The 10,826-nt window shown below is 50.8% G+C and overlaps 1 protein-coding gene across 1 annotated transcript; it reads left to right on the forward strand.

Moving 5' to 3' along the window:
- Positions 1–133: 133 nt before the first annotated feature.
- On the forward strand, positions 134–5,497 carry SLC35C2 (solute carrier family 35 member C2). Its single transcript, XM_066561660.1, has 9 exons — positions 134–250; positions 327–477; positions 2,115–2,178; positions 2,398–2,470; positions 2,628–2,796; positions 3,079–3,162; positions 3,480–3,655; positions 4,333–4,462; positions 4,606–5,497. The coding sequence occupies exons 1-9, from the start codon at positions 134–136 to the stop codon at positions 4,725–4,727; spliced, it is 1,086 nt and encodes a 361-aa protein (XP_066417757.1). The 3' UTR covers positions 4,728–5,497.
- The last annotated feature ends 5,329 nt before the right edge of the window (positions 5,498–10,826 follow it).

The raw sequence follows: 10,826 nt of genomic DNA on the forward strand, positions 1-10,826 counted from the left end.
TTCCCCCGCCGCCACGGCCCGCTCAGCATCGCGGCCCCCGTGCCCTGCCCTGTCCTGTCCTGCCGCGGCCCCGTCACCGCGTCCCCCGTGCCCACCCCCGGTCCCTCCTGGCTCCCCAGGCGCTGCCGGGCGCATGGCGGCGGGGGCGGGCGGCGCGGCCCTGGGGCGGGCGGCGCTGGCGGCGCCGCTGGTGCTGCTCTACTACGGCTTCTCCATCGGCATCACCTTCTACAACAAGTGGCTGATGAAGGTGCGGGGTGGCGGGGCGGTGCGGGGCGGCGGCGGCGGGAGGGCGGCGGCGGTGACAGCGGCTGTCGGTCCCGCAGAGCTTCCCGTTCCCGCTGCTGGTCACGCTGCTGCACCTGCTGCTCATCTTCGCTCTCGCGGCGCTCGCCCGCGCCCTGGAGCGCTGCCGCTCCGGGCGGCCGCGGGCAGCGCTGTCCTGGGCCGACTGCCTCCGCCGGGCCGCCCCCGCAGGTACGGCCGGGCACGGGAGAGGGGCGGCGGAGCGGGAGCGGGACACAGGACTGGGGCACGACAATATATGAAAGATGTTGGAGAGCATCCAGAGGAGAGCCACGAGGATGATGATGGAGTGGAGGGGAAGCCTTGTGAGGAGCGGCTGAGGTCACTTAGGTGTGTTCGGTATGGAGAAGTGGAGACTTAGGGGAAACCTTATTGTGGTCTTCAGCATCCTCACGAGAGGAAGCAGAGGGGCAGGCACTGATCTCCTCTTCATTCTCATAACCAGTGACAGGATACAAGAAAACATAAAGGTGAATCAGGGGAGGTTTAGGTTGGATATTAGGGAAAGGTTTTCACCCAGAAGGTGGTTGAGCACTAGAACAGGCTCCCCCACAGGGGAGTGGTCACGGCACCAAGACTGACTGAGTCCGAGACTTATTTGGACTACACTCTCAGGCACAGGGTGGGATTCTTGGGGTGTCCTGTGCAGGGCCAGGAGTTGGACTCAATAATCCTGGTGGGTCCCTTCCAACTCAGCATATTCAGTGACTCTGTGAGAATGCTCAGAGGTGCCTGTGGCACTCTGGCTGCTTCCAGAGCCCTTTGCCCTTTGCCTAGGGTGGTTGGGGCCAATCCCCTGGGACAGGGTGAGTTGTGGGCTCCAGCCATTGCTCCGGCCCCTGTGTTTCCCTACCAGGTGTAGGGCAGGTGTAGATGCTACCTGAAGGTTCAGCCTGAGACATGCCACCTTCACTGCTCATCACAGAGATGTATAAGGATAGGGAGAGGCCACACAGAATGGATCTTTCTGAAGGAGTCACCCGCACAGAACCTTCTGCAGTGCCTTGATGAGTTGTGTCTGCAAGTAACATTTTCTCTTCAACGCTGGTATCAAGCCGTGTGTTGCATCTTTCTCAGGGTGGAGCTTGGTAGAGAATTCATCATTCATGGCACACAGAACTATCTGAGACCAAGAAGTGAAGCTCCTGCTTGGAGCACAGAACTGTAACTACTTCTGCAGTTCTTTGGCTGTGTTATATTGGCTCCCACAGAACAGCATCTGGTCTATGATCTCTGGCAAGGTTTGCAGTACCTTACATAATGTGCCCCATGGTTTCTTGAAAAAAGCTTTCTCCACATCTGCAGCAATTTGACCTTTCAGCATGGCCTGCCCTTGGATCAGTAACACTGTTTCCTGTGGTAGGAAACGTAGACAGAAGGGAGAATAGACTGTACCAAAAGCTGCACCAGGGTTAAAGTTGTGTGCAGATAATTGTTGCTTTTTCAGGTTTCTTGCAGTGGCCATCAGACTTACAAGTTATCATGTTCTGACACAGTCAAGAAAGACTTTATGCAAATCTGCAATCACTTTCAGTCACAGGGAGGGCAAAAGTTATTTCTGGCTTTTTTGTAATGCATGTTGAGCGAGTGCAATGCTGAGCCCAACGTGAGTCACAGGGAACAGGACAGAAACATGAAGAGCTGAGAATATCTGAGTTATGTTGGTTCTGAAGAACCAACTTGAGGAAAGCTTATTTTTTCCCCTGGGTCTGCTCTGCTGTCTGTGGCCATGAAGCAGGGTTTTGTGGTGGGTTTGTTTCATGTCACAGGGTTTGGTTAATTTCAGGACTTTTTCATTGATTCTTTAGCTCTGTCAACTTCCTTGGATATTGGGCTGAGTAACTGGAGCTTCCTGTATGTCACTGTCTCCCTGTGAGTACAAACACCTCGTTCCCAGGGAGCCTCTGGTGGGGTTTGGAGAGTGCTTTGCCAGGGTCTGTTCCTTGGACAGGTGTTTGGTTAGTGGGGTCAGCATGCAGGGTCTGTGATAGCTTGCTGGTGGCAGTGTAGGAATGGGTGATGGTTCCTAATAGTGCTTTGATGGGAAGAGCTACATTGAAGGAGTCTGACAGTGTATTTTGGTCCTTACAGCTACACGATGACCAAATCCTCTGCCATTCTCTTCATCCTGCTTTTTTCACTGCTCTTCAAGCTGGAGGAAATGGTAAGAGTCCCACACAATGCTTTAGGGAGGGAGGTCAGACCCAGGGAAACAGGCAGTGCATGCACAAGAAACATGTGAGCAGAGGAATGATGCACTTATGTGGGTGAATCTGGAAGGAAGGGAGGTGCCTGTCCCTGTTGTGTTTGCTCTCCTGCAGAGGGTGACGTTGCTGCTGGTGGTTCTGCTCATTGCTGGGGGACTCTTCATGTTCACCTACAAGTCCACACAGTTCAATGCACAGGGGTTTGTGCTGGTGCTCTGTGCCTCTTTCCTGGGGGGCATTCGCTGGACTCTCACACAGATCCTGATGCAGAAGGCTGAACTGGGTATGTGGGGTGCCAGAAGGGGGTGGTGGTGCTGGTGACAGGGAGGGGAATAAGGGGAATAAGAATTGCTGCAGAAACAAAACATCTCATGGGAGGTGTTTGAAACCTTGGGCACAGAATATCTGTAGGTGGGTAATGAAGGTGGCTGGGTGTCTTCAGCAGCACAGGTGTGGGCATCACGAATAAGGTGTATGTCTAGGAATGGTGCTAATAAAAGCTCTGGGACCTTTGTTATTCCCTGGCATGTTGCTGCCTGCTCTATTATTGATTCTCCTCTTTCAGGTCTCCAGAATCCCATTGATATCATGTTTCACCTGCAGCCGCTCATGTTCCTGGGGCTCCTCCCACTGTTTGCGGTGTTTGAGGGTGCGTGAGTTCATTAGAGAAAGCAGGGAGAGCTTTGTAAAGTGGTTGGGAGATTGCTTAGCAGTTTGTTGTTGGAGATAATTCACTTAGATAACAACTCTGCAAAGTAGTTAGAGACCTGGATTTACCTTATGTTGGCAGAACGTTAAAGAGTGCATAGGAGTAGTAGCCTGCCACACTTGTGGAAGTAAGGGCTGGGAAGAACTGGCTCCACATCCTCCTCATACTGGAATGTGAGCAGCCCACCCCATCAGTCTTATTAAGAGGAATCCTGGGAGCTGGGAATGGTATTCTGCTACTCATTGTCTTCTTCCTAGGCCTTCCTTTGTCCATATCAGAGAAGCTCTTCCATTTCCATGAAGCAGGAATGCTGTTCTCTCTAGTAGGGAAGCTGTTCTTGGGTGGAATTCTTGCCTTTGGTCTAGGCTTTTCTGAGTTCCTCTTGGTTTCCAGAACATCTAGCCTCACCCTTTCCATTGCTGGCATTTTTAAGGTAAGGCATGATTCCTGTGAATAAGGTGAAGGCCAAGTACTGAGTCATCCCTGTTGGGCTTTATGTGCTGGGAGCTTGCTTAGATACTTAGAAATTTTTGCTTGTTATTTTTTTTCTCCTTGCACAGGAGCTTGATTCTTTACCTTGCAGTGAAGTCTCTTGGTCCCTGACAGCAAAGGGCCAGAGATTAGTGGCTGTTCTATAAAAAATACCATTAATGATCAGAGTTTATTGGAATGTGGGCTAGACTTAAACCCAGTGCCCTTGTGAAAAGCAGATGGTGTGGAAGAGAGGAGGGCAAGCTCTTGCATCAGACCTGCATATGACCAAACCACTGGCTTGAGCTATCTCTGTAGCCTAGTTTGGCACATCCTCCCCAGAGGAGTGCAGCACACATACTTTTGAGCTGAACTGTGATATATGAAATCTCTCTGATCCAGAAGTTGAAGAATTCCTCTGTAACTGAGCCGTGCAGTCAGATGACTTAAAATCCCACATCCTGGTTTGACAGGTTGTTTGTTTCTAGAAACTGTTTTTAGAACTCTGCGCGCATGAAAGAATGTGCTGATAGAAATTTAGCAGCCTGACATCTTGATCTAGGCTTCAGCTGAAAAATGTATCATGCATATCTCCTCAGGTCCTGCCCTGCCACTTGTCATGTTTTTTTATTTCCACAGGAAATCTGCATTTTATTCCTGGCCACACATTTACTGGGAGACCGCCTCAGTCTCTTGAACTGGCTGGGCTTTGCTGTCTGCCTGTTGGGAATCTCCCTCCACATTGTTCTCAAAGCCATGAATTCCAAAGGTGATTGTTTTAAATCCCTTTCTCTTTCTCTGTAAGCTTTCTCATTGCTTCACTAGGAGCTGTGTCTGGTTCCAGCACCTTGGCAGCACCAGGTTTGGTGGGAATCCAGCAGGTTTGTCACTAAATGGGCTGTGTGCATGCAGGTGACAAAGCACTGGAGCCACACAAAGAGGCCAGCTCTGACCCTGACCTGCAGCTGCTGCTGCGCCACCCCGAGCAGGCTGAGGAAGAGGAGGAGGTTGTTGAAACCCCACAGCAGCACTGACTGAACATGAAGCACAAAGCCACCTGCTCTGTTCTTACCTAACCTGCCTGACAGCTATCCAGGAGGAAGGTCCAGAAGTCTCTGTGACCTCCCAAAGCAGAGCCAGGGCCCCGTGAGAGAATTCTGCTGCTTTGCTACAGTGTGGATCTGTAGATGCTGCACAAGAAAAGGCAACATCCCTTCCACAGGAGCTTGGAAGACAAGCCCTGGTTCAGTGGGTGTAGAATGGCCAGGTGAGACAGGGAAAAGCTGTAAAAAGTCCATCAGGGGATCCTGAAGGCTGTTTACTGAGAATGTAGACCATGAGCTGTAGAATGAACATGGAAATGTCTGGACTGCAGGCTGAGTGGTTCAGGGATGATTTTACTGCTGTTTAGGTTTTGACTTCAAAGGGAGAAGGTAGATACACCTTCCCCTTTTTTTTTATGTTTCTGCAAGTTTGGAACTCCCATCCTGGTGGGATCACATGACTGAATAAATCCCTGGAGTTGTCCCAGCGAGGACCTTTTGTGCCTGGGGACCTCCATGTTCTGTGTGCATAGTAAGGAGAGAATTAAATGCTGGTATTTGGGACCAGTTGAAAATTATGAACATTTCCAGATGATGTAGGTTGGAGTGAAGACAGGGATGCAAGAGTACTTCTGGTGCTACAGGCCAAGAGGAGAATGAGCAGTGTCACAGCAGATCTAACTTGAGCAATAAGCTTATGAGCAAGTATGTGTGGTTTTGAGGGGGGGATTTTTTGTTTTTTAAATAAACTCTTTTTCTGATTTGCTTTTGTCTGTACATTCTGTACCTATGCTTCATCAAGCAGAGGTCATTTGTCTTCTCAGCTCCTTTCCTTTTAGTCCTCCACTGACCTTGCTACTGCATATCCATAAGGCCTGGCACACAAAACACTTGCCCAGCTATCACCGATCTCTAGAATTAGGGAGATGTTCTGCAGCCTCTCATATTTATGCCAGCCAAGAGAACTTACTGACTGCTCTGCCTTAATGCACCATATCCTAAGAGAACTTCTAGCAGTGTGGCTTTTTGTAAGAATCTTATCTCTTTGCCCAATTTGATTGGATAAAGTAGTGCTGCAGTCCAGGAAGGGGGAATAGCAGGATTTAAGATGTCATTTTCCTTGCTGCTAAGCCTCAAGTGGTGTTGGGCAGGTGGCTGGTTTTTTGCATGGCAGAATTTCCACATCTTTCAAAGTTTTGTTCAGTGCTAGCTTTTGTAGTTTTTAGAGTAGAAATACCTTGACAGAGTTTCCCAAAGGGATAACAGTACAGTCTTTCTCCTGGCAGGAGCTGGGTATTAAAGTGAACTTCTCATATTCTGTTTGAGAGCCTGAGCCATTTTGACTAAACAGTTCTTTTGTTATCTTGCTTCTTAGTTTTCAGATATGAAGTCTTTCTTGATGACTTTAATCAAGAGCATGTCCTGTAAAAAACTGGTTCTGAAGAAAGTTTTAGTTATTAGTGATCATCTTTGATCACGTTCTGGTAACTGGCTTCACAGCAGACAGCAGGTGGTGCAGCTTCCTCATGTAAAGCTGCTGAACCAGCACGTCCACACAGCCTGGCAGACCAAGGGATTCTGTGCATCAAGGAGAATGTCTGGAGCTGAGAATGACTTGCTCTGGCCCTAGCTGTACTTCCCAATAACTGGGGATGCTTCCAGCAGGATTCACCCTGTTTGCCCTGCCAATAGCTATGAGCTCCAAGCCCCAAATACTCTGTGCTTGATGTGGGGCAGTGGCACTTCCTGCCCATGAACTTGGTTCAACAGTGTCACAGCTGCTCCTTCATTTCACTTTCCACTCTCCTACAACTGAACCTTGGGAATTCTTCTGCTATGTAACTCCCAGACTGAGATTTCATGTCCCTGTAAATCCAAGGTAAAGGCAATTTCATTCTCAGGCCAGGATTTGCACCAGATATGGTGCTTGAAGATGAAATCCAGTTGTGCTTGGTTGTGAACCATGTAGTCTGTTGCTTCCAGCCTTGTTTCCTTTTAAAGTCAGAGGTGATGCCCCTCAACTCCAGCTCTATCTTGGAGCTCCTGGAACATGGCAGAGTTGTGGGCAAGCTTGGGAGGGGTGGGGTGGGACTGTGCTGGTGTAGGGCAGTGCAGCAGAGTGTTAAAGCAGCACCACAGCTCTGCTGAACACTGTCCATCGTGCTTGAATGGGCACTAATATTTAATGAAAGGAGAAAGAACCTTTGCCCACCCTCTCATATAAGAAAAAACCCTACTGTGCATTGAAAATGCTGGAAATGGAAAAAGGCACAAAGATGAAGGACTTGGAGGAGGGAGCCAGGAGTGCTGCAGCAATGGCACAAAATAAATGAGAATGCACAATCCTGTAGTGAGTGTTGAAGTACAGACTGTAGGCATGGAGAAGACGAGTCTATTGAGGAGGCAGGATGGAGGCATGGACAGGATGGTATTGGAAGCTGGGAGTGCCAGTAAATCCTGTTTGCCTCTGGAAATAGCCCTGTGTGGCTTTGCAGTGCCTTGGCCAGAGGTAGCCAAGGCCTCTTGGTGCTGCTGAAGCTGTTTGAGGCTTGGATTGAGGCAGTGGGCTTGGGGTGGGAAACCTGGGAGCCCCCAGCCGTGTGTGCAGGCACAGAGCTTTGTCTCCTGCCTTTAGGAGGTCTCTTGGTGCCACAGTGTGGTCCCTGTGGCTGTCTGACAGGAGTGGTGCAGCTCACTGCTTGTGCAGACCATTTTCTGACAAGCCCCAAGCCAGGGGCCACTTTAGGGGACAGGGGAAGCAGCTTTCAGCACAGACAAACATTGTGTGGCACAGTTTGGCTCTGCCCCCTTCCTCAGAGGAAGTGTGTGAAGGCTGAATGTCCTGCAAGAGCTCTGGAGCAGGGCAGTGCCAGGGCCACGTGTGCTGCAGCAGCACAGGAGGATGAGCCCTGCTGTGGGGAGGGCTCAGGGCTGTGTTTGTGCTGCCCAGGCTGCCCTGCCTGTGCCAGCCCCTCACCACCACAGCCACCCTGGCAAGGGAGGGCTGCCACTGAATATTGATGGTGTTTGAACTCATTAAGCAGCGGAAGCAAAGCTGAATGAGTCTCAGAAGTGCTGCACTCCTTCCTCAAACTCTGTTCCTGCCTGTAAGACCAGGTGTTTACATGTGTGATGATTCTGCCTCCCCACACATCCCCCTGGGAGACCTCTTTATTTGAAGAACAGATGCTTGGCTTCCTGCTAAAATTTCAGTACCGTAAACATCCTGAGGGCAAGGAGAAAGTGTCCCTGCAGACCCCCCTGCACTCCTCTGGTCCTGTGCCCAGCAAACAAGGTCTCTAACACCAGTGGGCTTGCTGTGGGGAGGCAAGCCTGTCTCCAAAACACGCAGGAGTGGCAAGGCAGAGCAGCAACGTGGGGCCTGGTGCCAGCAGTAGGGATGCCTCAGGATGTGCTTCGTTTCTCATTGCAGCTGAATATCTCTGTAGGATTAATTACATGGTTTGTGGTTGGTGCCTTGTGAGGTGGGGAAGGGGGAGCTCAGGGTGTAGATGGGAGGAATGCTGGTTACTGCCAGCCTGGGGCTTTAAAGGGCTCACATTCTTCTGCAGTCTCTGCAGTGGTAAATAACTGCCTCTGACTCTGGTACCCCTGCTGCTGCACTGAGGCTCTCTTGGTTTTTCTCCTTGCTGGGGTATGCAGATTTTGATGTTCACAGCCATGGATCTCCACAGGATTTTTCAGGGAATTCCACTTTCCTTTGTCCTCTTGCCATCATTGGCACAGTACATCTGCATCAGCCTCCTTCCTCACAGCCACATCACCCCCAGGAAGGCAAAGAAGAGCAGAGAGGTGGGGGAAAGGCAACTGGGCAAGAGAAGTGTAGAGATGGCAAAGAATATGAATGGTTGGAGATCACCATCACAGCACAGTTCAGGTTGGAAAGGACATTGGGGGTCGTCTTGCCCGAGCTCTTGCTCAAGCAGAGCCAGCCAGAGCTGCTGCCCAGGAGTGTGTCCTGATGGCTTTGAGTATCTCCAAAGATGGACACTCCACAACCTTTCTGAGCACCCTGTGCCAGTGTTCATCCACCCTCAGGGAAAAAAGTGGCTCCTGGTGTTCAGGGGGAACCTCCTGTTTCAGTCTGTGCCCATTGCCTCTGTCTCTGGGCACCACTGAACAGAGCCTGGCTCCATTCATTTTCCACCCTTCCATCAGGTATTTATTAACATTGACAGATTTTCCCCCAAGCCTTCTCCAGGCTCAGCAGTCCCAGTTCTGTCAGCCTTTCCCCAGATGTGAGGGGCTCCCAAGCCCTTCATAATCTTTGTAGCCCTTTGCTTGTCTCTGCAGTGTGTCTGTGTGTCTTGTAGTGATGAGCCCAGCTCTGGGCACAGCACTCCAGGTGTGGCCTCAGCAGTGCTGGCTAAAGGCAGGAATCGGCTCCCTTGATCTGCTGGCAATTCTTTCCTAACCTGGCCCAGAATATTGTTCCCTTCTTTGTGGCAAGGGCAGGCTCTTCACTCGGGTGAAGATGCAGGTGTGCAAGAACCTGCCCAGTCTAACACTGCAAGAGGTTTGCTGGGGCAGAGGGCTGTCCTACAACACCTACAGTGGCATAAGAAACCCCTTTCATCTCATTTTGTGCTCTCCAGCCTTGCAGAGCTGTGTAATTGCTGTATCTATCAGTGCTCCTTGCTTTAACAGGCAGTAATTGGCACCTGTGTTAAAGAGCCTGGTTTCAATTACTGCTGAATGCAGCTCAAACTCCAGAGCTGGGAGATTACAGGGGGGAGGAGCTGTCCTGCTCACGTTTACACTCTGTTTTTCCACCAGGTGCTCCTCTTTCCCCAGGGATGGAGCTTTTTTCCGTTTCTTGCTGGTGCCTTGAATCTGCAAAGCTGCCAGCAAAGGCAGCCTGGGCAGAGCGAGGCTGTGCCTCCTCAGGAGCACAGAGCCCAGCTCTGTTCTTCCTCATGTGGATGTTTCTTGCAGAAGCCTCTGCTGCACATCCTGCCCTGAATGGTGGGGAGGAAATCAAATCAGTGTTTTAGGTGGTGGCGTTCCCCCAGCCCCATGCAGCAGCAATCCTGGGGCTTTCCCATTCCCTGGCCTCTGCTACACCTCTCTCTGTCTGCTTTCCAGTGCATCAGCACTCCCCCGTGTGCTGGCCCTGCCCCCTCCTGCTGCCATTCATCATTTCTGATCCAATAAATTACAGCGCCGTAAAAACGCACAGGGAATTGTTTTCTGTGTTATAGAGCCATGAGCCCTTAAATTTCCATTTGTGCAGTGCTTGATGAATGGACAGCTGTGGCTGGTGCTGGAGCCATGGGGAGTGATGGGAGAGCGCTGACTACAGTCAGGGCTCCTCCTGCAGCCTCAGCACAGAGACCTCATGGGTCATGAGGCAATACCTGTCTGGGTATTCCAGCAAAACTGCTCAGCTCATAGCTGGGGTCAAAGGAGGGCTTTGGAGAGGCTAAGTCAGAACATTCAGGCTTTGTTCCCACCCTGTGGTGGGAGTTTTATCATGGCTGGGAGGGAGCTGCTGGGTGGGATGCCAGGGTAAAAAGCTGTGCTGTAGAAGCAGGACTGGGAGCCTGGGGCCCATCAGCTCCCTGAAGGACACATCAGAGAGTGGGTAGGAGCCTGAACTCAGGAAATGGGGATAAATGGAGAAACCTGGCACAGTGTGTGGGCAGTGGGACAAGGAGGAGGACTGGGATAGCTGGTACAGATGCAGATCTGGCTACAGGCACATGGGGAAAGGCTGTGCTGGCATCCTAGGAATGCTGTGGATTAGTGGCTCCCCAGTGACAGAAGAAGTTCTGCTTGATGCTGGAAGTCAGCATCTGTGCTGCTGTTGTCTTTCTACTCTCCAGTAACCTGGAGCCTGCACCTGGACCACAATGCTGAAACTGTGAAAATGGCATGTGAGGGACATGGCCACCACTGCATAGTTTGCTTCCCTTTTTCTCTAAGTGGCCATTCTCCTCCAAATGTGCTTTTAAGTCAGTCTTGCAGCACTTTGGACCTGTCTAATGGTTTTGACACTGGATGTAAACTTAGCTGCATGACTCGTGCCTCAGTTGAGTCTGAGTCCTGCCTTAAGCAATAATAAATTCC

The sequence above is a fragment of the Molothrus aeneus genome, chromosome 17 (genome assembly GCF_037042795.1).
Source record: "Molothrus aeneus isolate 106 chromosome 17, BPBGC_Maene_1.0, whole genome shotgun sequence".
NCBI classification, from domain to species: Eukaryota; Metazoa; Chordata; class Aves; order Passeriformes; family Icteridae; genus Molothrus; species Molothrus aeneus.